This window comes from Aphelocoma coerulescens, unplaced genomic scaffold (assembly GCF_041296385.1).
Source record: "Aphelocoma coerulescens isolate FSJ_1873_10779 unplaced genomic scaffold, UR_Acoe_1.0 HiC_scaffold_158, whole genome shotgun sequence".
NCBI lineage: Eukaryota > Metazoa > Chordata > Aves > Passeriformes > Corvidae > Aphelocoma > Aphelocoma coerulescens.
The window spans coordinates 1-27,892 of NW_027183506.1; the positions used below are offsets into that span (position 1 = coordinate 1).

Sequence of the window (27,892 nt, forward strand, 5' to 3'; positions counted from 1 at the left end):
GAAAGAAAGAAAGAAAGAAAGAAAGAAAGAAAGAAAGAAAGAAAGAAAGAAAGAAAGAAAGATTCTGCAGTGCATAAACTAAGGAAAAAAGTCAATCTCTACTTCCCATTAACAGCAATGTTTGGACCCTTCCCAGCAAGCTGGGCTTCAGCACAGGGAATGGTTTCTCCAGGAGGCAAACGTTGAGGAATCACGAAAGCCCCCACACACCCTTCCTCCTCTCTCCCTTAGCTTCAGCTATCTGAGCTGGAGTCATACGGTATGGAACATCCCCTTGGCTAATTGGGGTCAGCTGGCCTGCTTGTGTTCCCTGCCAGGATCTTCTAAATGCTGCTGCTCCCTTTAGCTCTTGGACACCTACTGACACAGAGCTGGGAAAAAACATCCCCTGGCCACCAGCTTACAAGGTGAGTTACGCCAAAGTAAGAGCTCTGTGGGAAATCTCTATCCATGCCCATCCTTTTAATCCATCTGTGCACATAGGGGCTGCCCATAGATGTGTCTGGTATCTGAAGGAGTGCACAAGCACCGTGACTGACACTTTCCCTCTCCATGTGCGTTCCACAGCTATGGGTACACAGACGTGATGGAAAGCCTGGTACAGCCAGAGCCTTCTGTCCCTGCAGAAGGGAGCGCGGCGGGTGGGGGCGGTTGGTGGGCAGCGAGTCCCGGACAGCGGGCGAGATCCGGCTCCACAGGTGCCAGGCCCCGCTAAGGCTTAATGCCGGCTCCTCTGCAACAGCAAAGACCTTCAGCCGTGTCACTGCCCAGAGGGGCAGTGCTGGCCCGGCCGCACAGCTCGTTTTCCCCACAGGTTGCAGGAGATGAGAACACAACGCTTGCAAACACCGACTGTGAGCCACAGCTCTGGGTGCTCAGCGTTAAGCTCAGCTCTGGGAGCGCTGCACCAAGCTTCAGGGGATGCACTGGGAGCCCGGCTGGGCTCTGCCCTGGGGCCATCCTCCAGGGACAGCTGCAAACAGGGAGCATTTGGTTGCCACAAAGAGCCAAGCCATGGCTGCAGGGAAGCTGCTCCGGCTGCGGCCTGCACTGTTGTGTGCTGTGCTCTGGGGCTGCTGCTCCCCACAGAGGGGACTGCACTGGGGTGCCAGAGGAGACAGAGAAGCTCCAGCTTAAGCCTAACTGGGCTGGGTGGCTGGGCTGGGAAGGGTGGCGAGGGTCAAGGGCATTCACAGAGCTCATCCTGCTCTGTGAAGAACGAGGAAAAGGAAGTGGGAAGCCAGCAGTGAGCAGAGCTGAGGCCTGGAGAGCAGCTCTGAATGACCCCCAAATCTCACCAGACCTCTGAGACATTGCTGTTCTTCAGCCAGTGACAACATGAGTCCCTAAACCTGGGGCTCACTCTTCCTCGTGGCCAGGGGCATCAAGGAAGGCTACAGTGCAATGGGGACTGCGGTGAGCTGGGAACTCACTGGGGGAAAGAGGGAGCACTTGTGGAGCAAAAGGCAGGTGGGGGAGAGAACTGCTCAGAGAAGAGCTGAGCTTCAGCTTGAGCAAGCTGAAAAATGGCATTGGGGGTCATCCCAGACTGATTTCATTTCAGAACTTATTGAACAAGTTTGTTATTGGGGGGGTGTCATATTTTCCCCCGGAGGTGCACACTCTGCAAACTTGAGCTGCACTGCCGAGCTACTCAAGCACGTCTCTGCTGCAGGTCACGGCGTTTCTTCTTTGGCTTCTCGTGGCCCCGGGGCTGAGCCGCAGCAGAGCCTTGGTGGAGCCCAGAGCAGCCTCAGCATCCACAGAGCCCGGCTGCAAGGAGAGAAAGCAGAAAGCACCCGTCAGCTGAAGGCTCCCGTCCCCCTTGTCCCAGCCGCCCGCGGTGCCCAGGCCGTGCTGGCCGCGCTCAGGGCGCTGCCCAAAGCTGCCCAGCATTGCTGCCTCTGGCAGGAGAGCAGGAGGGCAGGACACGTGCCCAGCCTGCAGCCGGCCATGGCACAGCCACCTCCTCAGCAGCTGCCCAGAGCAGGATGCTGCTGCGCTTGCTGCCGTCTCCCAAAAGCCCTTATCCCAGCCATGCTGCGTGTGCTCAGGGATGTGCCTAAACTTTGCCATCAATTCTTTCCTTTGGAGGAGAGCAGGAGAGCAGGACATTGCCACCTGCTCAGCAGCTGCCAGTGCGGGATGCTCCTGAGCCCGCTGTTGTCTCCCAGCACTGCTATTCCCCCCGTGCTGCAGAGACGAGGATCCACCTGGAGAGAGCTGTCGTGGGAGCGAGAGCCGGCCCCAGGTGCTGTGCCAGCCCCTCCTGAAAGGGTGCTCCCCGCAGACCATCTGGTGCAGCACGATGCCCAGGGACCAGACGGTCGCTGCCTCGCCGTGGTACCAGCCTAACAGGGTCCATTCCGGGGGGCTGTAGGACGGTGTTCCTATGGAATAGAGGTGGAGTTCTTCAGGGGGACGCTGCCTGCTCCCAGAGCCTCGCCCCAGCATCCCTGGGCATGCGGGGGCCGCAGCAGCGGCACGCGGCGTGACCCGCTGCCCTCTTGCCAGCACCTGGGACTTGCGTACAAACTGGGGGTTGGAAAAGAAGCCGCTGGTGTCGCAAGAGGGCAGCGGAAGCCCTGGCAAGGCCCGAGCATTCCATGCAAAGGAAAAACCCACTTGGTGCTGGGGAAAAACCACGCTTTCATCCTCCCTGCCTGCACTGCCCCAGAAACCATTCTTAAGCCAAGGCAAGCACGGGCAGCAGAGCAGTCCGAGCCCTGTCTCGCCTGCACACCAAACGGGCTGGAGCACAGGTTCTGGGCCCCCCTCTCTGCTACTCCCACCCACGGGTGTTTCTGTGACGCTGGCTGCCCCAGCCCCAGCGCCAGTCCTGGGCAGAGTGGCTGGCGAAAGGCTGCCAGCAAGGCTGGAAAATAGCCCTTCAGCCAGCGCCGCTCAAAAGCAGCTCAGCTGAAGACTCCGGCTGCCATGACTGGCAGCAAAAGGGAGAATCCCCCCTGCCACAGCTGGCTTTGGGCTGTGAGATGTTGGGCCGTGAGATGTTGGGCTGTGAGATGCCGCTACCAGGAGCCTCCCCCTGCGTGGGCTCACCTGCAAAGCTGGTGTAGGCTGCGGCTTGCAGGTAGGTGCCACAGCCAAAGTCGATGAGTTTGGCCTGCCCGGTTGCCAGGTCAACCAGGATGTTCTCCGGTTTGATGTCCCGGTGCAGGACCCCGCAGCTGGTGCAGTGCCGCACGGCCTCCAGCACCTGGCGGAACAGGTGCCGCGCCACCTCCTCGCACAGGAAGCCCCGTGCCCAAATGAAGTGAAGGAGGTCCTGAGACCGCTCCGGGCGCTCCAGCACCATCACCACGTTGTTGGGGAGCTCCAGCCACTCGTGGAGCTGGACGATGCCAGGGAAGCCAGCGGACACCTTGTCCAGCAGCACGATCTCCAGTGGTGCTCGGGTGCCGTCGGGCTGTGGGAGGAGCACGGTGCTGTCAGCGGAGCTGATGCCGTGCCGGGGCTCGGGAAGCCCTCAGCCAGCCGGGGACGCTCTGCGCGCTCCGCTGGCCCCACGGCCGCTCTCCCTCGAAGTGTTCTGGCGGCTTCCACCCTGCCGGGCCTCGGCTCATCCCCGCCCGTCGCGCCCCGGCTTCTCCCGCTGCCCCTCGCTCACTCACCAGCTCGCCCCAATGGCCGATGCGGTTCCGCGGCACCCGTTTGATGGCCACCTGCAAGGCAAGGGGAGCAGCGGGCTGAGCTCGCCGCCCGCCGTGCCCAGCCCCATGCTCCTTCTCCTCCTCCTTTGCCCCCCGCCTCCTGCGCCCGCCGCCGGCCCCGCCACTCACCGGGGCGCCGTCCGAGAGCCGCGTGGCCGCGAAGACGCTGCCGAAGCCGCCGCGCCCCAGCAGCGAACCCAGCCGGTAGCGCTCCTTCAGGCCCTGCTGCGCCTTCCGTGCCCGCGAGACGCGGCCGTCAGCGCTCGGCCCGGGGCCAGGAACGGCCCCCGAGCGCCGCTCAACCGCCCCGGGCCGGCCATCCCCACATGGGGGCTCTTTTGGAGGGGCCACCGGCGGCTCGGGGCCGGCGGCCGCGCTCAAGAGCGGCGGAGCTCGGAGCGGGGAAGACGCTGCGGAGGCGGCGGGAGCGGCCGCGCCGCCTGTGTCCCCGGCGGGCCCCGGGAGGAGCCGAGGCCGGGACCGGGGCCGGGGCCGGGGCCGGGGTAGGGGTCGGGCCAGCCGGAGCCAGGGGCTGGCGATGCTGCCCAGGAGCCAGGCACTGATGCCCGCCCAGCAGCGCCACAGCCAGGACGGCGAGAGCCGGGCGGAGGCGGGACCGCGGCGGGACGCCCGGGGGCGGGGAGGGGGCAGCCCCGCCCGGGGCCGGGGGCGGGCCGGGGGCATGGCCCGGCCGGGCCTGGGGAGAGGGAGGCCGCGGGAGGGGGGGTTGGGGAACGAAAGGGAGAGCGGGAGAGGGTGCGAGACACTGGGAGAGGGAGAGGAGGAGCAGGAGAAGGGACGCAGAGGGTTCGTGGACTCGCTGCTTTTGTGCTGCTGCCGCTGCTGCCGCTGCTGCCGCTGCTGCCGCTGAAGCGCTGGGAGCGTTTGTCCGCGTGTCCGTGTGTCCGGTGCCCGTGTGTCCGTTCCCCCCCGCGCGCCCCACGGCCGAGCCCCGCGCGCCCCGGGGCAGCACGGGCCGCTCCGCTCCGGGGCCGAGGCGGAGTCCCGGAGCATCTCTTCCTCCCGCAGCCACACCAAACCCGCTCGGCCATTGGGAGCAGTTTTGCACACGTTTCCCTTTGAAGGGCTCCTCTCTACCCCCATTTCCAAGGAGTCTCCCTGGGGTTTTGGCACCTGCAGCGACAGGGCAGCGATTGGGCTTCAAAGTGCAAGAAAGACATGGAGGGGCTGGAGCACGTCCAGAGATGGGAATGGAGCTGGGGAAGGCTCTGGAGGACTTCTGAGGGGCAGCTGAGGGATCTGAGGGGGCTGAGCCTGGAGGAAAGGAGGCTCAGGGGGGACCTGGCTCTCTCCAAGTCCCTGACAGGAGGGGGCAGCCAGGAGGGGTGGGGCTCTGCTGCCAAGGGAAAGCACGAGAGGAAATGGGCTCGGGGGAACTCTTGGGGTGGATGGTGGGGAAATTCTCATCCTCCGTGTCTCGACAAAGGGGGAGGGGGGCAGGGGTGGGGCACGACCTAGGGACACGGGGGTGGTGACGCTGGGCTGGGGACACGGGAAAGGGCACGGGAAGCCAAAGCCCCGCTGAGCGCTGGCGCTGGGCTGGCACGGGGTGAGCCGGCAGCAGGGCCCCGCAGCCCTGAGGGACTCGCCCTGACGGCTGGGGAGTATTGATCCCGGTCTCTAAAAAATGAGACTCAGTAAAATATCATTAAAAGGTGCCTCCTTCTCCTTCTCCTCCTCCCCCATCCTTTCTCCTGCTCCCCCTGGGCCCAGCGCCCACCCTTGGCCCCCCGTTTTCCCAGCGCGGTCGCATCCCGCGGGAGGAGCCGGGATGGAGCCGGGATGGAGCCGGGAGAGGTCGGGCTGGGGCAGGGCTGGGCTCTGGGCCCGGCCTGGGCGCCCCCCACGCGCCCCCTCCTCAAATTCCCCTGGCGGGGGGCGCTGGGAGCGAGGGGGGGCGCAGGCGGGGTCCGGGTGGGGAGCGCTGAGCGCTGCGGGTCTGCCTGGCAACTGGTGAGTCACCAGCGCCGCGCGCTCTGATTGGCTGAAGGTTGTTCAACGCCTTCTCTGATTATCTGATACTCGCGGGGGATTTTGGTTGGTCGTTGGGGGCTGTGGGGCGGCTTAGGGGGGGGGTCTCTGCGCCTTTGGGGTTCGCTGGGTGCCGATTTGGGGTTCAGGTGCCTCCCAAGGCCCCCCCGGGGGGGGGGTGACACAGGGGTGACACACGGGGGTCCCCATTCTCGATCCATCCTGGGGCCGGTTCTGCCCCCTCCACTCTCGGTCCCCCCGCGGGATCCCCCAAAGTCCCTTCCCACTGTTTCCCAATAAACGGGACCGGGGCGAACTGGGAAGCCTTCCTGGAAACACTGGGAGCAGCCGGGCAGGGGCAGAGTGACAGCGGGGCTGGGGGGGACACACGACCCCCAAAATCAGCGCGGGGATGGAGCGGGGGGTCCCGGCCGGGCCCGAGGCCACGGGGAGGGGCTGCGGCCACCGGTGGCTCAGGAGCTCTGTGGGCAGAGCAAAGGGGGTGACACCGGGCTGGGGGGCCCCGGGGGACCTCAGAGCTCCGGGGGAGGGGGGACACGACCCCCGGGCCCCTCCCGTCACCTGCTTGCGCAGGTAGAAGCCGAGCCCCAGCGCCAGGAAGACAAAGCCCAACACGAAGCCCCCGATCCCCGTCAGCATCTTGGGGGGTGGAGGGGCAGCTTTGGGGGGGGGGGTGGACGGCAGAAGGATCCGGAAAACGGCGGCGGCTGACGGGAAGGGACCGGAATGGACTGGGACAGAATGGGATGGACTGGGACAGAATGGGATGGACTAGGACAGAATGGGACAGGAGGATACACTGGCACCAGGATCAGGACTGGACAGGGCCAGATTTGGAGCACCAGGGATTATACTGGGATATATTGGGACCACACTGAGGGTTACTGGGAACATACTGAGGCCCAATGGGTGCTGCTGGGATATACTGGGAGTGATTTGCATCATACTGGGAATGACTGGGATTGTACTGGGAGTGACTGGAACCACAGTGGTGGTGAAAGGGCACAATTGGAAAGATGCAGGGGGCAATTGGGATCATCCTGGGAGCAGCTGGTCCATACTGGGGTCATAGTGGGATCATAGTGGGAGTGACAGGGTCATGTTGCAGTGACTGGCATAGTGCTGGGAGTATCTGGGAGTGACTGGGATCATACTGGGGGTGACAGGGATCAAACCAGACTCATACTGGGAAGTTACCTGGAATCATCCTGGGGGTGACTGGACTCATACTGGGATCATGCTTTGAGCAACTGGGTCCATGATGGGGCAAAAGGCATCATAGAGGGACTGAATGGGAGTGGCTGGGTTCATACTGGAAGTGACTGGGGCTGTACCTTACTCCTACTGGGAGGGACTGAGAGTGAAAGGAACCATACAGGACATGACTGGGAACAACTGGGACCATGTTGGGGGCAAGTGGGATCTTCTTGGGAATGACTGGGAACATAAAAGCTTGAGTGGAGTTTTTATCCCGTGGCATTCCTGGGGAGCAGCGGCAGCTCCGTGCCCCCAGCCCGGGGGGTGGGAGCAGGGGAACCGGTGGCAGCATCTTCGGGGCACAGCCGAGGGCTGGGGGGCTCCTCCCCCAATTCATTTTCTCTGCCCAATTCAAATCATCCCCTCCCATTCAAATCCCCTCCGTTCACATTTTCTCCCCACCATTAAAGTTTCCTTGCCCCAGTTCAACTTTTCTCCCCAATTAAGCCCTGAGGCCCCACCCCATCCCCGGCTCCTCCCAGCAGGATCCGGCCGGGACTTTCTGGAAACAGCAGCGGAAAGAGTTCAAAAATTCCTCATTACTTCCATCGATTTCCTTGGTTTCCGGGGCATTTTCCTGCGGCTGCTCCGGGCCAAGGCTGAGGGGTCCCCTCGGGCTCCAGCCCCTTTCCAGACCCTTTTTCCAGCTCCTTTCCTCTGCTGACCCAAAGCTGCGGATTTTGGGGAGCGGGAAGAGTCGCTCTGCTCGGGGGTCCCCGCAGTGCCCCAGGGAGGCCCCGAGGCCGCAGCGTGGTTCCCTCCGGCCCCTTGGAGTGTTTGGAATCTCCAACTCTCAGCAATCGCTGTCCGTGGCATTCAATTCCCCCTGCAGGGTTTTCCCCCAGACCGGCTTTCTTTCCAGAGGGTTTTGTGGTTTCGCTTTGAGCTGGGGCCTGAGGGCACCGGAGCGGCCGCGGGTGCCGGGGCAGGAAGGGCTGAGGGACAGCAGTGCCCCACAAACCTCCGGGAGGGGGACAAGGGCTGGAGGGGGCAAAGAGAGAATAAACACAAGATTTTAGAAAAAGAAAAAAATCCAGTAAAATATAGATGATATCTAAAATATAATAAAAAGAACTGAATAAAGAAAGTAACAGCAGAGCTTCTTCTCCTGGGACTTTGGGTTCCTTGTCCAAGCTCCGAGCTGGGTGTGAGCCAGAAACCAGTGCCTGGGAGAGCCATTGCTGCTTGAAGGGCTTCCTATGGCCAGAACTAAAGTGTCGAGTATCAAGGAACAGCTTGAGGTTACAGAAGCGCCAGCGCTCCCGTTGGATTCCCTCGTTTGAAGCTGAAAGCGGAGCTCCATCTGTGACTCTGCTTTGTAAGGATTGAATGTAAAACTCCAGAGCAATCCCCGTTTCCCTCCCTCCTCTGGCCAGCGGCGCACGGAGGAGGGATGGGAGTTTCGGTGAGTCCGTGCTTCCCCCGGAGGGACAGGAATCCTTGCCGTGTCCAGCGGGGGTCCCTCCCCAGCCGTGCGGTCACTCCCCGGCCCGGCCCTGAGGCGCGGGGCAGTCGCGGGGCAGCCGCGCTCCGGCCCCGTCAGCAGCAGCGCCGCTTCGTGCCGGGCAGGAGCGGCAGAAGGAGCCGGGCGGCGGCGGGGGCTGAATCCCGGCAGGAGGAGGAGGAAGAGGAAGAAGAAGAAGGGGCCAGGTCGGCCTGCGGTGTCCGATGGCCAGGGAGCAGCGGGGAGGCCTCGGGGAGCGGCGGCGGGCGGGGCTCTGTTGGAGCCGCCCCGAGGGGTTTGTGCCACGCCGGGTCCCTGAAGGAGTCGCTCCGCGGCACGGGTGGGCTGGGAACATAAGGAAATGAAGAGAAGAGAAGAGAAGAGAAGAGAAGAGAAGAGAAGAGAAGAGAAGAGAAGAGAAGAGAAGAGAAGAGAAGAGAAGAGAAGAGAAGAGAAGAGAAGAGAAGAGAAGAGAAGAGAAGAGAAGAGAAGAGAAGAGAAGAGAAGAGAAGAGAAGAGAAGAGAAGAGAAGAGAAGAGAAGAGAAGAGCCGCACCGAGACGCGTCTCCCCCGCCCGCGTCTGAAGGAGCTGCACCGAGGGACGGGCGGAGGTTGAGTAGATTAAAATACAGAGAACAGAGTAAAAGAGAATAAAAAACTGCACCGGGATGTCCGCGGCGCCCGGTGTCACTGACGAGCCGCACGGCGGGACGGGCGCTGTCGGGTGTGGCCAGAAGGGCAGTGCCGAGGAGGGTGAGAGGTGAGAATAGAAAAAAACAGTAGGGAGAATAGAATAAAATGCAATAAAAGACCCACACCAGGGAATCTCCGCAGCCCCGTGTCACTGAAGAGTTGCACCGAGAGAGCGGCGAGAGGTGACGGTGGTGAAAAGTGGAGTATTGCTGATGTAGGGAAGCTGAGAATTATCCTGGAGCTAGAAATGGACCAATCGTCATCCTGATGATTAAGCTATGAAAGAAAAAGCTGGGACTCAGCAGAACTGGACCAGGCATGAGCTGTCAGCCTGAACAGGTCACCAGGAGGACAGAATGATGAAGATGAAGATGAAGATGAAGATGAAGATGAAGATGAAGATGAAGATGAAGAAGTAGCTGGAAGACCCTTGGTTTCAGCCCTTGGTTTCAGCAGGACTGGCAATAAAAGGCTGTAAAACCTTCAGAACCCTGGAAGATTCCCTTCCTTGCCACACTGGGCCTAAGCTGGACAGCGCCTTCGAAGCCGTGCGCTCTGGACGGGCTGTCCTGTTCATGGCTTTGCGCTGCTTCCCAGCGGCCCAAGGCTCTCCCCCCTCACAGAGGGGCCCTGCCCCGCCCCACGCGCCCCGTGGCCGCTCCCGCTCCGCCCGCCCTGCGGAGATGTTGCCCCCCCACCCGCCCCCCGTGCCCTGGCATCCCCCAGCGCCAGCCGCCCCTCAGGGAGGGGCAGGAGGAGGGAGCAGGCCCAGCTTGTTCCCCTTTCCTGGCGGTCACGTGGCATCCAAGAGCCAAGGAGGGCTGAAATGGCACGTCCCCCAAACGCTTCCCTCTCTGGTCCTTTTGGGGCACTAACACGCTCTGCTCAAGGGAGTCCGAGGGCCTACGCTCGGCTTTCCCTGCTAAGGCCTCATTCTTCCTTCTGTAAGCTCTATAACTGGCTGGTTGACGTTAGCTCTCTAGGAGATGGGGAAAACGAGACGCTTTCAAATTGGGGGAATTACCCTGGTAAATTACTGCAGTTTTTCAGCAACAGAATTTCAAGGTGCAGCTGGGCCTTTCAGCCATTGCATCGATTTTCAAATGGCACCCGCAGCATCCGACGTGTGAAGAGCCCAGTGTGAAGCTCCTCAAAGACACTGCAGCAGTTGTCCCCCAGCAGACAGGACGTGTCTGTGCTGAGTCACCAGAAAAGAGAGCTAAGCCCGGAGTCATTCGTGCATGGGCAAGCAGAGTTGGTTTCCAGAGGAGTTGCATGCACTCGTTTCCCTCTCCCACTCAGTACTTGCTCTCCTCTTTCAAGCTGGCTCCTGCCTTTAACTGGAGCTTTTGACAGAGAAGGGAATGACTGCATCTCATTTTCTTTGGGATGTGGCTATCCAAATGTCTGCAAGGAATCTTACAGGGAGCATGGAGCCTGGGCAAACATCTGTGAGGCTGCAGCTTTTGACTGCTTGAAACGGGCCTTCTTTGGGCTCGGCACCTGCAGGCCACCGCAGAGCGGTAGCCGCAGGCTGCTGCCAGAGCTGCAACACAACAAAACTGTGGCAGCCCGAGAATCAGCGCGCAGCTCTTCTGCATGTTGTCCGACGTTAAGGTGCCAAAGAAAGAGCAAGCAGGAAGAGAGGAGCTTTGTGTCAGGAGACAAGCCAACACCTCCCTGCCAGAAAGGGAGGTCAGGCTCCAAAGTGAGTCCGAGCAAAGGTCAGCATGCACCTACGTGCTCAAGAGGCAACTGCGCACTGCAGTACTCCTGGAAACTGATTTCCTTGGCTTCTTTTGTCCCCTAAATGTCATCAAAGCAGTTAGGGCTTTCAGAAGCAACAAAGATGCCAGCAGGAACAAGCACACTTGCTTTTAGTCAAAGCCTTGGGGAGGAAAAGCCACGTTTGCTTGGATTTCTTGGGGGCCTGCTGGATCGGTGCATTTTCGGAGTTACCCCGGGATGCCTTGAGCACTGGCTTATGGACGGTAAGGATTTTTTCTCCTGCTTTATGACTGAGGAGATCTTCCCAGGCTTTTCTTTTGCGTCAGCTGTACAGAAGATTTCGGTTGCCGGGCGTAACTACGCCAACAGAGCCAGAGCGGCTGCTATTGTGACGTCAAGGGAGCCGGGCCGCATCACAGTGCTGTCAGCGCGACGTTGTCCCGGCGCGCGCGAGGCCTCCTTGTCCAGAGCAGCTCTTTGGCTCGCTCGCTGCAGGAGGACCCTCGTGACTGAGGCGTTCTCAGCAGACGGCCTGCACCCCGAGAGGAGTCTTGGTTTTTCCCCCGGGTGGCATTCAGTGTGCAAACCCGCACAGCACTGCTAGAATGATCGGGCAAGTCTGTGCCGCGGTTTGCACGGTTTTTTCTGTGGCGTATTCCGGCTACTTCCTGACCCACCTGACTCGTAAGTAAAGGTTTATCCTGGGGGTAGCCATCACACGGCTTTTGCTTCACTTTGCTCTTGATGCTCGTTTGTAGTGATGAAGCAGATTTGGGAGCAAAAGTGCCATTAAGGTGCCGCTCCTTTGCTAAAGCTCCTGCCAACAGCATCAGCTAAAAAGGGGGTGTCTGCACTCGCTGGCGGCTGGAGAGTATTTGCAACGTAACCTGCAGGGGTTGCGTTCCCTCCACGGGAGAGCGCGTGGCATTGGACACTGTCATTTCCTCAGCTTGCTGCTTCAGCCGAGACAACTGCAAATTGCAGGCTGGCAGGGAGCCTCACAAGTACTTCTAAAACTTGCCCAGGAGTGAGGGAAAGCACTTTCTTGCTCCAAATCCTGCCATTAGAGGCCTTGGCTCTCTGCTATGACCCTTGACAGTGTGCCAAGAGAGCAATTCCCTTGGCAATGAAGTGCAAGCTCCTAACCGCTTAGGCTTTGCTCCTGAACCCAGGAGCTGTTCCTGGGCTGCTTTAGAAGAGAACCGCCACAGCTATGGGGCCCTTTGTGGAAGCTTTCCTGGGGGATCATTTGCAGCAAATGGATGGGAATTAGTGCATGCAATTTATTTAAAAAACAAACAAACAAACAAAAACCAAATTAAAAACAACCCAACAACAACAACAACAACAAAAAACCAGAAAAGAAAGGTTGCAGAAAAGAGAAGAGGAAAAAGCTGCTTGAGCTGTTGGGCAGAACAGAAGCTCTGACTTAAAGGCCACTTGGCATTTCTGTGATCGTGTTTCTGTTTCTTCAGCGACAAAAGTAGAGAGAGCCTAGTATAGTGTCCTTGTTGTTCTCTTGCTTGCAGTGGGAAAATCTTGTGTTGCTCCTGGAGGGATGTTGGGAAAGGAAAATGCTCTCTGTTGGGACTGACTTGTCCTGTGGGACTCCCCAGCACAGGCACTTTTCTAACGGCATCTGGTTCCTTTTGCCTTGCTCTCTGCAGGTCACCTCACACGCGGATGGAGACAAGCCCGTCCTTTGGTGAGTGGCAAAGGAACCTCTGACCTTGCTGGCATGTAAGAATTGTGCGGCAAGCTGTGAGCTTGGCCTGTTGTGGTAGAGTGTAGAGTGCCAGCCTGGGAGGCGGAAAGAAAGGCCAAGTCGGTGTTGGCATCAGCAGCAGCAAAGGGAGCACTGGCTCTTTCCTAATTTTCCATTGAAGAGCCTTTCAAGAGATGAAAGGCAAGTGTGGCAGGCCAAAGGTGTCTTGCTGATTCTAGCCAGGGTGGAGGATCAAATGCACAGCAAGACGGAGCACCACCTAATTTGCCCACCTTAAGAGGGTGAATTTCACGACTCAGAATCCCACTTTGATCAAAGTTTCTGATTTCCCCTTAGTCTGGGTGAAAAGAAAGCAGCTTACGGAGCTGACAAGAAAGCAGCTCCTAAAGGACTGGCTGCTCCCTGTCCCTCTCACTGCTGTCTGTCTGCAGGGCTCACCAGCAGGGTCAGCAGCTCCTCTGGCTCCCTCTCTTGCTGAGGAAGATGCGGAAGAGGAGCCAAATGACAAGAAGCCTCCAGCTGGTGTCCATCCACGGCCTGAACGTGCAGAGCCAGTAAGTGGCGCCTGTGGTTGGCACTGCCTTTGGTGGAGGGCCGAGCTTCAAGTTTCTGACGAGCCAGCCCTTGCCGCTCGTGCCTGAAGATGCTGGGGGCTGTGTGCCTGCCATGACGTAGTGCTGCTTCAGCCAGGCCAGGCACCCCTGGCAAATGGCTTCTGAACTTTCCCATTTGAGCGCCATTTTGCTGGGACGCTGAGAGGGCCTGAGAATGTCTTTGGGATCAGACGAGAGGCAGCATTGTGCCTTTCAATTGTTGCCAGCGTAGAAGTGAGCCCCTCGGTGCACGGTGTCCGTGCAGGCTCCCCGTGGTCAGTGGACAGAGACGGTCCAAAGACTCAGTTGAGAGCCTTGCAGGATACTTAGGAGACACTGGCCCCTGGGAGGGACCAATTAGCTTCAGGCACAACGTAGAGCAGACTGGCCTTCTGGTCAGACGCTACCATGCCCACTCGAGGGTGACTTCATTGCCCAGGGGAACACAGCAGGAGGAAAGCAACAAGGCTCTGGGGCCCTGCTCCCACCTCTTGCTGGATCTTTGCAAGCTCGTCAATACCTTGTTGCAGTGGTCTTGCAGAAAATCGATAAAATGTAGCATGAACCTGGCCATGTGCTGCTGTATCACAGCAGCCTTTGGGCTTTGCCCGTTGCCTTTGAGAAGGGGACATGCAAAACCCCCCCAGCCAAAGAGGCCTGGCGGTGGCTGACAGCCTTCCTTTTGCCGTGTGCTCTGCAGGGCATCTGTGCCAGCCGCCTTTCTGACGGGCAATCCTTTCTTGTCCCAGCTCTCTCTTGACGCGCGCTCTGCCGTCCAACGTGCCGCTTCACCGGCGCGCTCTGCAGCAGCCAGCACTCCCCCACGTGCCAGCACTTCGTCCAGCAGCCCAGCCCAGCAGCCGGAGATGAGAGAGGAGCAGAGCCTGAAGAGACTGAGTACGTCTGGTGTATTTCTGGTCTGCCAGAGCGGTGTGTTTTCTGCGGGTCTCTGAAGTTCCTCCTCGCTTTAGTGTCACAGAGGCATTTAGGCCTCCCTCCAAGAACCTGTTGCTGTGCTTTGAGGCAGCAAGAGAGCGCTCGGCGTGTTCCCGCTGCCTCTGAGGGCAGCTGGCACTGGCTTGACTTTTCCTGGGCTGCCCTCTGTGCCAAAGACAAAAGCAGAGATTGTTTCTGTTGAGCAGAAGGCTGGCACCTAGCGGGTGACTGGGCCCCAGGGAGCTCTCGGGCCCCAGCTCTTCTCTGGCTGCCCTTTTTACGACTGTTCTCGCTCCTCCTCTCACTGCTGCACACTGTTCTCCTAAGTGGCCCTGCCGGTGACGGCAGGTGCCACTGCAGAGGCCGCGGAGGCCCTTCCTTAACTCGGAGGGCCCAGTTCCTAAAGGCCCTTCGTTCTGGCTTATCACATGAGCTGCTGTGCTTGAGAGCCGTGAAGTCCTTCTTGGAAAGGCCAGCTGCTGAAAGGCGGAGAAGATGGCCCTCCCGCTCGCTGTTCTCAGCGGCTGGAAGCCAAGTGACTGCAATGGGCACAGAGCTCCCGACAGTGGGGCTGCATCTTGGATCGTCTGGGGAGCGGCATCTCCCTTTGAAAGTGAGCACCTTGCACTGCTTTTGTCTTTCAGGGAGCATTGTGAGTCTGGGCGAGCCGAGGAGGAAATACTCGGCGTTTGAAGAACTCGGACGAGGGTAAGTCTGACGCCTGCTCCTTACGCAAAACCACGGGCCCGGTCATTTGGCCGGTGCAGCGTCAAGCGTGAAGTCAGGCAAGCTGCGAACACGGTCAGACTCCGGCTTTACCTTCCTGCCACCTCTCAGGACTGCTCAGTCAGAGCAGTCAGAAGGCATCATCAAAGACAACCTGGTGCTGGCAAGGTCTGCCTTGCTTGCAGCAAGGAGCAGGGCCTGGAAGATGTCCCGCCCCTGCCGGCCTACCAGAGCACCTTGTCACCCGAGAGCTGGCAGATAACACTTCTCAAAGGCAGAGTTTTCCAAGTTCTTCTCCAGTTTTTCCAAAGGGTCCCCCTTAGGCTGGGAACGGAAGCAATCGGGCGTGTGCCTTGGAGATTTGTAGCAGCCCTTGGTGTTCACACTGGGCCTCAGTTTTCTCCTGGACACCCTGCGTGGCAGAGGGCTGCTGGGCTCTTGTGCTATTGGCGGGGGAGGCGCTGCAGCCAGGCGTTTTCCAAATGCTCCAGGCAGCCTGGGGAGATCTCCCGCCTAGGCTGGCTTTCACCGCCAGGGACTAAAGGGCTTTTTCTGCTGCCGTTTTCTTTCTAGGGGTTTTGGAGCTGTTTATAAAGCCCTCGACGCCAGCACAGGACAACAGGTAAAGTGTCAATGCCCCCAGCAGATTTTGCAGCTCTGGAGCGCTTTCGCCGCGGCTGCGAGCCTTGGCTGGAGCTTTGGGTGGCCGCTCCATCTCTGCGGCAGAGGCTGCTCCTCTGAAGCACAGCCTAGGCTCAGCAGCCTGCAGACGGCATTTGGGACGGGCTTCGGTCCTTCTCCTAAGCTCTGCCCTTTGGCACAGCTGGGCTGCGTCATTGCACAAGCACTCGCTGCGTGTTCCTGGGGATCTCGTGCGACGAGCGGCTTCTCAAGTCAACGGTCTCTCAATGTCCTTTTAGGTGGCCATCAAGAAAATGGCTCTTCAAGAGGAGATGTCCGAGGAGCTGGCTGTCAATGAAATCGTGGCCATGAGGGACAGTAGGAACCCCAATATTGTGTCCTACTTAGACAGGTGGGGCTATTCTCATGTCAGTGTTCCTTTAGGATACTGCAAGCCCAAAGTGGCAAACCCCTTTGGTCACTGGCAGAAAATGGAGCTGTTTAGGATTTCTCTCCTCCAGTGCGTGGGAGGAGGTTGCACTTGGTCTGCAAGAATCTCCTCTGGCAAATGCAGCTTGGAGAGCACTTCCAGAAAGCTGGGTCAGCCCCTCGGGTGACTGGGCTGTGCCCAGGTCCTCTCTCTCCATGCCGGGCTTTTCTTCTTTCAGCTACCTGGTCGATGGAGAGCTCTGGCTGGCGATGGAGTTCATGGACGGCGGCACGTTGTATGATGTAGTCGGGGCAGTGTACCTCGAGGAAGGACAGATAGGCGCTGTCTGTCGGGAGGTGAGGGATGCCGCTTGTGCTTCCCCTGGCCTGTTGGCCCTTGTCAACTGGTGGTTAAGAACAGCAGAGATTTCTTGCTCACGGCCTTGCTTTGCTGTTGCTGTCACGACACGCAGAAGAAAGAACATCTGAAGCCAACTGCCTGCCAGTGTCCCCGCACTTCCTAGGCTCCGTTCTCGCACTCTTACGTGCTGCCGTTGTGCTGGGGCGCTCGCGCTCGCTGGCTCGCTGGCTCGCTCGCTGTGTCGCACTTGTTTCCTCTTGCCAGCTTTGCCTCTCAACGTTTGCCTGGAGCCTGTCTGTGTGTCCTGCATTCCTTGCCGCTCCAAGCCTGAACGCTGGTGGCAGAATTTCAAGCTAAGGGCAAAGGAGATGTCCTCAGCTTCAAAGGATAGCATTGCAGCCCAGATGGCGTTGGATTCTGGAACAGGTCTAACGTGCTGCTTCCTCCTCTGCTGCCACAAGGCTACCAAGAAAATCTTTGCCATGCCGCCCCCCAGCCAAAGGGCACGCGCTACGTACCGAAGGGAGGAGGGGCTTTTGGAAGCTCAGATGTGCCTTTGCTTGGAAAGATAGAACACGCGTAAGAGTGTTGAAGCAGCAAGCTCTTCCTCTTGACAGCACTAGGATGCTGCGCCCTGGCTCCCAATTCCCTGAGAAAGCTGTCACTCTCGTCCAGCCCGTTCCTTTCTTGCGGGATGAAATCAGGTCCTGAACCTTCACCCTTCCCTTTCTCCTCTCTCTCTCAGTGCCTGCAAGGACTGCATTTCCTTCATTCCCGCCGAGTCATCCACAGAGACGTCAAAAGCTGCAACATTCTTGTGAGCACGGACGGATCTGTCAAACTGGGTGGGTATCCTTGGTCCGGCGCAGCGTTCCCGGGATGCGCTCTGGGGCTGCTCTGGGGTAACTGCCAGTTCTCCAGAAGCACTGCTTGGCCAGTGCGCCAAACCTGAGGGCGTTTTTGAAGAGGCCAATGCCTTGTTTCCCTGGCTACAGCCCCGCGGAAGCAGAGCACTGCTGCTTTTCCAGCTAGATTCACCGTGGCCTTGTCAGGCTTTGAGCGGGCAATTCTTTGGCTGGGTTTGCCAGTTGTAGCTGGCTTTGACAGGGTTTGTTTTTCTCCGCAGCTGACTTTGGCCTCTGTGCTCAGCTCACCCCTGAGCACGACAAGTGCAGCTCCAGCGTCGGCACTCCCAGCTGGATGGCGCCAGAAGTCGTGAGAGGAGAAGCCTACGGCCCCAAAGTGGACATCTGGTCACTGGGGATCGTGGGGCTGGAAATGGTGGAAGGGGAAGCTCCTTACCAGAGGGAACCCCGTCTCAGGGTAAGGTGCAGCTTCAAAGTGTGGCTCTGTGCAGAGAGAGCTGTTGTGGCTAGGAAAGGAGCAGGTAGAGTGTCCGCTTCCCTTTTTGGTAGGTTTTTGAACTGATAGAAAGGAACGGGGCCCCAAAACTGCAAAACCCCAGGCACCACTCGGCTCTCCTGCGCGACTTTCTCCGCTGCTGCCTGCAGACAGACGAGGACAGGCGCTGGTCTGCCCAGGAACTCCTGAAGGTAAGAAAAAGCAAAGCGGCAAAAAGCCCTGCGAGCTGTGGACACCTGCATGAAGGGCCGAAGAGGACTGTGGGCCACGTGGGCCTGGGCGAGACAGGTCCGGGAGCGGAAGGCGGAGGGGCAGATGGTGCCCTCGGTCCTCTTTGCGCGTCTTCCTGGTAGCAGAGGAGCCCTGCTTGAGCCTGTTGGACGTGATCTTGGGAAGTCATGGTTCCTTTTGGTTGTGTTTTTCCTTTGGGCAGCATCCATTTGTGACCTCAGGCGATCCTGCCTCCAGCCTGGCTGCTCTGATCATCTCAGCCAAGCAAGTGCAGGAAGATTGGAGAGGAGACGCTTGCGCCTGAGGAGGCCTTGGTGCCCCGCCAGCCCAGAGGAGTGAAGAGGGGATGTACCGTATTTAAGAGAAGATTCGGCCATCCCCTGAGTTTTATAATTTAGCTGTTCCATAGTTAGGAAGTTTATGGTTTTGAGATTTTCTTAGCTTAGCTGGTTTTCGTTAGGACTCCAGTCCCCAGAAAGTTTCATTAAAGGAGCATTGTTTAGCTAAGAGTAGAGTATTGCTGATGTAGGGAAGCTGAGAACTATCCTGGAGCTAGAAATGGACCAATCGTCATCCTGATGATTAAGCTATGAAAGAAAAAGCTGGGACTCAGCAGAACTGGACCAGGCATGAGCTGTCAGCCTGAACAGGTCACCAGGAGGACAGAATGATGAAGATGAAGATGAAGATGAAGATGAAGATGAAGATGAAGATGAAGATGAAGAAGTAGCTGGAAGACCCTTGGTTTCAGCCCTTGGTTTCAGCAGGACTGGCAATAAAAGGCTGTAAAACCTTCAGAACCCTGGAAGATTCCCTTCCTTGCCACACTGGGCCTAAGCTGGACAGCGCCTTCGAAGCCGTGCGCTCTGGACGGGCTGTCCTGTTCATGGCTTTGCGCTGCTTCCCAGCGGCCCAAGGCTCTCCCCCCTCACAGAGGGGCCCTGCCCCGCCCCACGCGCCCCGTGGCCGCTCCCGCTCCGCCCGCCCTGCGGAGATGTTGCCCCCCCACCCGCCCCCCGTGCCCTGGCATCCCCCAGCGCCAGCCGCCCCTCAGGGAGGGGCAGGAGGAGGGAGCAGGCCCAGCTTGTTCCCCTTTCCTGGCGGTCACGTGGCATCCAAGAGCCAAGGAGGGCTGAAATGGCACGTCCCCCAAACGCTTCCCTCTCTGGTCCTTTTGGGGCACTAACGCGCTCTGCTCAAGGGAGTCCGAGGGCCTACGCTCGGCTTTCCCTGCTAAGGCCTCATTCTTCCTTCTGTAAGCTCTACAACTGGCTGGTTGACGTTAGCTCTCTAGGAGATGGGGAAAACGAGACGCTTTCAAATTGGGGGAATTACCCTGGTAAATTACTGCAGTTTTTCAGCAACAGAATTTCAAGGTGCAGCTGGGCCTTTCAGCCATTGCATCGATTTTCAAATGGCACCCGCAGCATCCGACGTGTGAAGAGCCCAGTGTGAAGCTCCTCAAAGACACTGCAGCAGTTGTCCCCCAGCAGACAGGACGTGTCTGTGCTGAGTCACCAGAAAAGAGAGCTAAGCCCGGAGTCATTCGTGCATGGGCAAGCAGAGTTGGTTTCCAGAGGAGTTGCATGCACTCGTTTCCCTCTCCCACTCAGTACTTGCTCTCCTCTTTCAAGCTGGCTCCTGCCTTTAACTGGAGCTTTTGACAGAGAAGGGAATGACTGCATCTCATTTTCTTTGGGATGTGGCTATCCAAATGTCTGCAAGGAATCTTACAGGGAGCATGGAGCCTGGGCAAACATCTGTGAGGCTGCAGCTTTTGACTGCTTGAAACGGGCCTTCTTTGGGCTCGGCACCTGCAGGCCACCGCAGAGCGGTAGCCGCAGGCTGCTGCCAGAGCTGCAACACAACAAAACTGTGGCAGCCCGAGAATCAGCGCGCAGCTCTTCTGCATGTTGTCCGACGTTAAGGTGCCAAAGAAAGAGCAAGCAGGAAGAGAGGAGCTTTGTGTCAGGAGACAAGCCAACACCTCCCTGCCAGAAAGGGAGGTCAGGCTCCAAAGTGAGTCCGAGCAAAGGTCAGCATGCACCTACGTGCTCAAGAAGCAACTGCGCACTGCAGTACTCCTGGAAACTGATTTCCTTGGCTTCTTTTGTCCCCTAAATGTCATCAAAGCAGTTAGGGCTTTCAGAAGCAACAAAGATGCCAGCAGGAACAAGCACACTTGCTTTTAGTCAAAGCCTTGGGGAGGAAAAGCCACGTTTGCTTGGATTTCTTGGGGGCCTGCTGGATCGGTGCATTTTCGGAGTTACCCCGGGATGCCTTGAGCACTGGCTTATGGACGGTAAGGATTTTTTCTCCTGCTTTATGACTGAGGAGATCTTCCCAGGCTTTTCTTTTGCGTCAGCTGTACAGAAGATTTCGGTTGCCGGGCGTAACTACGCCAACAGAGCCAGAGCGGCTGCTATTGTGACGTCAAGGGAGCCGGGCCGCATCACAGTGCTGTCAGCGCGACGTTGTCCCGGCGCGCGCGAGGCCTCCTTGTCCAGAGCAGCTCTTTGGCTCGCTCGCTGCAGGAGGACCCTCGTGACTGAGGCGTTCTCAGCAGACGGCCTGCACCCCGAGAGGAGTCTTGGTTTTTCCCCCGGGTGGCATTCAGTGTGCAAACCCGCACAGCACTGCTAGAATGATCGGGCAAGTCTGTGCCGCGGTTTGCACGGTTTTTTCTGTGGCGTATTCCGGCTACTTCCTGACCCACCTGACTCGTAAGTAAAGGTTTATCCTGGGGGTAGCCATCACACGGCTTTTGCTTCACTTTGCTCTTGATGCTCGTTTGTAGTGATGAAGCAGATTTGGGAGCAAAAGTGCCATTAAGGTGCCGCTCCTTTGCTAAAGCTCCTGCCAACAGCATCAGCTAAAAAGGGGGTGTCTGCACTCGCTGGCGGCTGGAGAGTATTTGCAACGTAACCTGCAGGGGTTGCGTTCCCTCCACGGGAGAGCGCGTGGCATTGGACACTGTCATTTCCTCAGCTTGCTGCTTCAGCCGAGACAACCTGCAAATTGCAGGCTGGCAGGGAGCCTCACAAGTACTTCTAAAACTTGCCCAGGAGTGAGGGAAAGCACTTTCTTGCTCCAAATCCTGCCATTAGAGGCCTTGGCTCTCTGCTATGACCCTTGACGGTGTGCCAAGAGAGCAATTCCCTTGGCAATGAAGTGCAAGCTCCTAACCGCTTAGGCTTTGCTCCTGAACCCAGGAGCTGTTCCTGGGCTGCTTTAGAAGAGAACCGCCACAGCTATGGGGCCCTTTGTGGAAGCTTTCCTGGGGGATCATTTGCAGCAAATGGATGGGAATTAGTGCATGCAATTTATTAAAACAAACAAACAAACAAAAAAATAGTGGTGGGAAAGCCTACTCCTATTAAGGAGCCTTTAGAAATATTTTTTTGCTTTTGGACCAGCCAAAAGCCAGCCTAGCACTGTAAGTCCTTTTTCTCTACCTGAGCTCTAGTGCTGTTTCAGCCAGAAGATCTAAAATCCCTGCGCTCCTGGGGCATACCATCTATCGAGCCATAGGATCCCAAATTTTTATATTTTGCTAATTTTTGTAATTTTTCAATTTTTCCATTTTTAATAAATTATTTTAATTTTTAACTAAGAGTTGTCTCATTTCTCACACACAGCGTGGTCCCAGTGGCTCCCAGTCACACCCAGTATGGTTGCTTTCACTCTCAGTAAGAGTCCAATGTGGCTCCAGTCACTTCCAGTATGAACCCAGTCACTCCCTGTATGATAGCATTTGCCCCCACTGTGGTCCCAGTTGCTCCCAGTGTCTTGGTTTGAAAGACAGGTGTCTGCCAAGGAAGGCAGGAGTCTCTCCTGAAATGGAAGGAAAAAAAATTGCAACCCCCTTCCCTCTGAATTATTATAATTTTGAAATTAAGGAGCTTTATAGGCAAAGATATGAGGAACAGGAATAACAGTTCTTTACTAATATATATCTATATGTGTATAACCAGTCAAACAAACAGCAATAGCTATGGCAGTAACAGCAAACAATCACAAACCCAGTCCCAGCCTTCTTGGCTGTCAGGCTGTTTCCCCTTGGGTGCAGTTCTGCTCTCAGCCAGCAGTGGCGCTGGCGGCTCCTGGTGAGCAGGGCAGGTGCGATGGTTCCCCCACGGCTGCAGGGGGCGCTCCGGAGCGAGCTCGGGGAGCACGCGGCACTGACGGCCTGGGATCCCGGGAAGGGATGGAACAAAGATTTCAAAAACCCCCTGGGCAGCCGATCCCGATGTCCAGCCGGACCCTCGGGAACAGCAGGCTGGAATGGCAGGCTGGAACGGCAGGCTGGAACAGCAGGGATGAGCACAAATCCTGCATGGCAGACAAGATGTATCAAAGTTCCGGAGCTGCGGTGGGAACCCCCGGAGGTCTCGGCAGGCAGGGAGAGCCGGGCTACAGAGCAGCGAAGGCTTGAAGCAATGGCAGCGGCAGGGCGGCCGCAGCCTGGCTCCCAGCGGGGCAGGGAAGGCGGGCTTGGGAATCCCGGGGTCTCTCCGGTAGAAGGAAAGCAGCCGAAGAAGCAGCCTCTCTCTCCGTCATCCAAAACGCCAGGGACTGACTGCCCACACAGCCAGGTGAAAAAAAGAGTAGCAAGATGCACCCCACCCCTATGGCCAGGTTTTCTGTTTTTCTTAAGCACCCAGTAATTTGTCCCCGTGGCAACATGGATGGGGAAAATTCCTTTAACAGAAGAAAACCCCAGGAGAACTCCCAAAACCCCAACATTCTGTTACAAGCTTCCTGCAGATTGTTCCATCTCTGCTCTCCATATGGAAAGATACAAAGATCCCTTTTGGTTCACACAGTTAAATGTCTGATGGGTCACACGGTGATACCTGTACAGATACACATCTGGAGAGAAAGCCAAACATCCATCGAACTCTCTCAACACCCACAGAGCCTGAACCAAACTCTACAAGGCCACGCAGCTTTACACAGAAATTCATACATCGATAAAACTGTACAACGGGATGCAGGTTTACACAGAAATTGATACACAGGAAAACACAACAATCTGTGCTGTGTGAATACACTGACTTCTGTATAAAAATGGCTCCACATGGCGGGAACCGATACAGAACTGTGCGATTACCAAAGGACCCATCGACACTTCCATACCCTTGGAACTAAAGACACAGGACTGTAGAGCTCTCCAACTCTGTACATTCCTGTCTGGGGGTGAGTTTATGATGTGTATCCCCTATCGCTGCTCTCTGCCCAGAAATCAATCCTGTGCCTTTCTGTGCCTTTAAACTGAGCCCGACGGGGGAGAGAGAAAAAACCGAGCAAACTTTTCAAAGCAGTTGTTCAAGGACACAGACACACACGCCTCTGTGTTCTGCTGCAGCAGCGAGAAGAGCGGAGGGAGCGCCCTGCTTGCTTTCCAGTCCGCTTTCGGCTCCTTTTCTCCAGAGGGAGATGGAGAGTTGAAGTTTGTTTTCCTGGGACTTGGGCTTTTTCCCTTCTTCACTTCTGGACTGTTTCAACATCAGAACACACCGGGAGAATTTTCCACCGAGGCCCTGGAGGACACCAACCCAGCTCCAAGGAGGAGGAGAGAGAGCACACCTACAGAAGGACTCTGAAATCTTCCCAGGTTTCTCTCCACAGCGAGAGGTTTTAGTATTCAGCATTATTATCCTTTTCCTGTGTGTTTGTTAAATAAATAGGTTCTCTTTCACTTTCCTCAGAGGAAAATATTTTTTTCCCAGACCTGGTGGGAGAGGGCTGGTTGTAACCTGCCTTCTGTCAGAGGATATTTTCCTGCAAATTTGTCCAAAGCAGCACACTAAAATAAGTCAGTATTTATTTTGAGGGAAAATGATTTCTAATGGCATTTTGAGGGTCAACAAATACAAAGATAATAATAAGGATAAATACAAAGAAATACAGAGAAAATACAAAGAGGTGAAAGAGGACAGGAGCTCACTGGACAGGTCCTTGGCAGCGCCCGGGCAGACCCTGCATGAATTTGGCTGCCTGAATGCAGCTCTTGCCTGGGCACCAGGGGTGGCCCCCTCTGCGTGTCTCTCCCAGCACCACAGGGATGCTCCTACCCCTTCCCTGGTGCCCCAGGGTTCTGCAAGTGCCTTCTGGGGCCACCCAGACACCTCCCTGGGCCTCTGGAGGCCCCATGGCATGGTGCAGACAGGGACTGAATCAAAGTTGCCTTGGAAGATGGAGGCAGGAGAATATTGCCCACGATCTTCTTTCCAGCTGCCCCACACTCCTGCAAATCCTGCTGGGACACTCAGGCTCTCCATTCCGGGGCTCTGGAGCTCCCATGCAAACCCATCCATCACTGTGTCCCCTCTCACGTGGATATCAAGAAAATGACACAGCAATATCTAGAAAATGTGAACTTGATTGATTTGACTGCTCTAAAATTCTACAACTCGAGGGTGACTGGAAGACTATGAGGTGACAATCTTATGCCTCCAAAAAGGGTCAACAGTTTGGAACTGGAACCCTCAGGGAAACTTCAGCTTCTGGGGGAAAAGGTGCCCTTCCTCCTCTCTCCCTTTGCTTTATACATCTGAGCTGGAGTCATATGGTTGGAACATCCCCTTGGCTGATTTGGGTCCGCTGGTCTGGCTGTGTCCCCTGCCAGGATCCTGCCCACTCCCATCCCCTCTGATGGGGGAAGGAATGGCAGAGGGACAGCGCTGCTGGGCAGTAGCCAGAACACCGCTCTATTATCAGCACCCGTCCAGCTACCAATGCAAAGCACAGCCCTGGAAGGCCCATGAACTTTCCCTCAGGCAGACCCAACACACGGGACTTGAGCTGCCAGCGGCCCAGGTCACCCTCTGCCAGCCCCGCTCCTTGGACCTTGTGTCCCCACAAGCAGACACAAAGTGTTTCTGCTGCTCCTCCTCCTGCGCAAATCCACAGAGAGCTGGGATTTTTCCAAGTCTCGTGTCTCTATTGTGCCGTATTCCCAAAGAAGCAGCAGCCCCTCCTGATGAACACGGCGAGTTGCACGGATGCTTGTCAGCTCCACTGCCTGCCTAGAAATCTGGAAACTGCTTCTAAATGCTGCTCCCTTCAGCTCTTGGGCACCGACTGACACAGAGCTGGGAAAAAAATGCCCTGGCTGCTGGCTGACAAGGTGAGTTCCGCCAGAGTCAGAGCTCTGTGGGAAATCTCTATCCATGCCTCTCCTTTGAATAGACCCTGACAGGGGGTGCGCAGGAATGTGTCCTGTATGGAAAGGAAGGAGTGTGCAAGCACCGTGACTGACACTTTCCCTCTCCATGTGCGTTCCACAGCTATGGGTACACAGATGTGATGGAAAGCCTGGTACAGCCAGAGCCTTCTGTCCCTGCAGAAGGGAGCGCGGCGGGTGGGGGCGGTTGGTGGGCAGCGAGTCCCGGACAGCGGGCGAGATCCGGCTCCACAGGTGCCAGGCCCCGCTAAGGCTTAATGCCGCCTCCTCGGCAACAGGAAAGGCCTTCAGCCTCGTCCCTGCCAAGAGGGGCGGTGCTGGCCTGGCCGCACAGCTCGTTTTCCCCACAGGTTGCAGGAGATGAGATCACAACGCTTGCAAACACCGACTGCGAGCCACAGCTCTGGGTGCTCACCATGAACCTCAGCTCTGCGAGCGCTGTCTGCCCCAGGCTCCAGGGGATGCACTGGGAGCCCGGCTGGGCTCTGCCCTGGGGCCATCTGTGGATGGTATCTTTTCAGCTTTATACCGGCTAGCGCTTGTATTTCAATGCCTTAGAAAGCCTCGAGCAGCCCAGAGAGGCAGCACAGGCGATCTAGCACCTTAATAGCTCTAAAATCGGTACCTGTATCAGCTGCAGAGCAAATACCATCAGCAGAAGCAAAGAGGGAGAAATATAGCTCCCTGCCCGCTCAATTCCCTGCAGTTAGAAGCCTTAAGAAAGAGAGAGACAACCACAGATGTTCACAGGAAGATAGCTGAGCTGAGAGAGGGCGGAGCCTCCCCTCGACTATCCTTTATTCGGAGAAGAGGGAAGGGGAGGACCTGGGGTGAGTGGCCAATCAGACACTGCTGAAGAGTTTGAGTTACATTTGGTTTTGCCCGCGCTTCGAACAAAGGAGCTCGGAGCACGTGGCCGGAGCACGTGTCTTTGGGAGGGGGAGGGGAAGTTCAGAACAGGCAGCAACAATTCCCTATTTTTTTTTCTTTAAAGCTGGGTTGTAACTCTTAGTAACTTAAAGTGCATAGAACAGTAACAGAACAACAGTGCAAAACATAACTGGAATCTATCGTCCCTACAACTTCGATAGTACCTAGGATGCCTTTAAACTAGTTCCCCAGCAAAACTCAGGGGGTTAGTTAGGACATCTATGGTATGGAGTATCAGGACGAAGACTTACAGAGTACAGTGCAAAAACCTGAGTGCAAAACAGTGCAACTTAACTCAAGGGATTAACATCAAAATCTGCAGCAAAGGGTTTACATGAGGGTGCAAAATTAGGATCCTTTTTACGGCGTCTCTTCCAGGAGGCAGTTTTAACCTCCTTAATTTTTGAGGAAGTGACATAAGGCTTTACCCATTTCCCTGGGATCCATCTCAGTCCTTGAGGGGTAGATACACTGGCATACCCACGTCCCCAAGTTACAAGTTTGTATGGTCCTTGGATTTTCTGAGTCTCTGGGTCCCGGATCAGGACTTCTGGATTCTCCTTCAGTTTCTGTCTCCCGGTGTTCTGGAAATGACGATAGATGGGAGGGTTTGGATCCTCAAAGGTGCCATTCAGGAAGTTTATGGTAAACAGTGCTTTGCTGAGTCTGAGGACAGGTGAATTGAGTTTGGTGGTCCCTGATTGTTGTAGCAGCATTCGCTTGAGGGTTTGATGGGCACGTTCAACAATGCCTTGTCCGGTTGGGGAGTGAGGAATACCTGTAACATGTCGAAATCCCCACTGCTGACGGAAGTTTTTAAACTCCTGAGAGGTGTAGGCAGGTCCTTTATCAGTTTTTATCTCCTCAGGTATACCGAGCACAGCAAAAGCTTGGACAAGATGTTTTTCAACGTCCCTAGCTTTTTCGCCTGCATGTGCAGAGGCATACATAGCACCAGAGAAGGTATCAATAGAAACATGAACGTACTTTAATCTCCCAAATTCAGGGAAATGTGTGACGTCCATCTGCCACACTTCACCGCTATTAATGCCTCTGGGATTGACTCCCATGCCCAGTGATGGAAGCTGTAGCTTCTGGCAGTTGGGACATGTTGCCACTATTGCTTTTGCCTGCGTCCGTGACAGATGGAACATGCGGATGAGAGCAGGAATATTTTGATGGTACATAGCATGGCTCAGTTTTGCCTGTTCGAAAACTTGGGGGAGCTTTGGTAAGTCGGCTGATAGAACTATGTCTGCTGGCATAGCCAGAGCATCAGCTCTACGATTACCTTCCGCAATAAATCCTGGCAAGTTTGTATGTGACCTCACATGCATGACAAAATAGGGATGCTCTCTGTGGGAAACCAGATAAATTAATTTTGAGAGTAAATCATAAATTTTTTTGTTTGAGATTTCTTTTAGGAGAGCATGCTCAGCTCTAACAGTTACTCCAGCTACATATGCTGAGTCTGTGACCAAATTAAAGGGTTCTTTGAACCTCTCAAATGCTCTAATGACAGCTGCTAATTCAGCTACTTGTGGTGATCCTTGGATTACCTTTATGTCAGATTCCCACTTTTGTGTCTTTGAATTTCTCCACGTGACCACGGACTTCTTACTTTTCCCTGATGCATCAGTAAAAACAGTAATCGCATCGAGGGGTTTTCTGCTTTGTATCTCTCGAGGGATGAAAGAGAATGCCAGATTAAACATTTCATGTTTTGGGTAATGATTTGAGATTTGGCCTGAGTAACTATCTAATGCAAATTGTAAATTTATATTATTTTGGAGTAGGTGATCTAATGTGTCTGTTGTTACCGGTAAGTAGATGCATGCAAAGTCACATCCTGCCAGGGTGCGGAGCCTTGCTCTACCCTTCATGATAATTTTTGCTATTAATTCTTGTGGCTGTGTGATGGTTTTAGGAGGCTGGAGTGGAAGGAAAACCCATTCAATTATGATGAGGTGGTCCTTCTGCTC

The 27,892-nt window shown here is 56.3% G+C and overlaps 1 protein-coding gene across 1 annotated transcript; it reads left to right on the plus strand.

The window, feature by feature from the left end:
* The first annotated feature begins 11,411 nt into the window (after positions 1 to 11,411).
* Positions 11,412 to 18,095, plus strand: LOC138100914 (serine/threonine-protein kinase PAK 3-like). Its single transcript, XM_068998742.1, has 12 exons — positions 11,412 to 11,490; positions 12,474 to 12,511; positions 12,964 to 13,086; positions 13,875 to 14,022; positions 14,706 to 14,769; positions 15,361 to 15,409; positions 15,708 to 15,820; positions 16,077 to 16,194; positions 16,944 to 17,043; positions 17,325 to 17,521; positions 17,614 to 17,751; positions 17,994 to 18,095. Exons 1-12 carry the CDS (start codon positions 11,412 to 11,414, stop codon positions 18,093 to 18,095), a joined length of 1,269 nt encoding a protein of 422 aa, XP_068854843.1.
* The last annotated feature ends 9,797 nt before the right edge of the window (positions 18,096 to 27,892 follow it).

Coding starts and splice junctions, on each gene's coding strand:
- LOC138100914 (XM_068998742.1), top strand. CDS start 11,412: ATGATCGGGCAAGTCTGTGCCGCGGTTTGCACGGTTTTTTCTGTGGCG. Junction 11,491..12,473: donor CTTCCTGACCCACCTGACTC/GTAAGTAAAGGT, acceptor TGCTCTCTGCAG/GTCACCTCACACGCGGATGG. Junction 17,044..17,324: donor GGACGGATCTGTCAAACTGG/GTGGGTATCCTT, acceptor TTTTCTCCGCAG/CTGACTTTGGCCTCTGTGCT.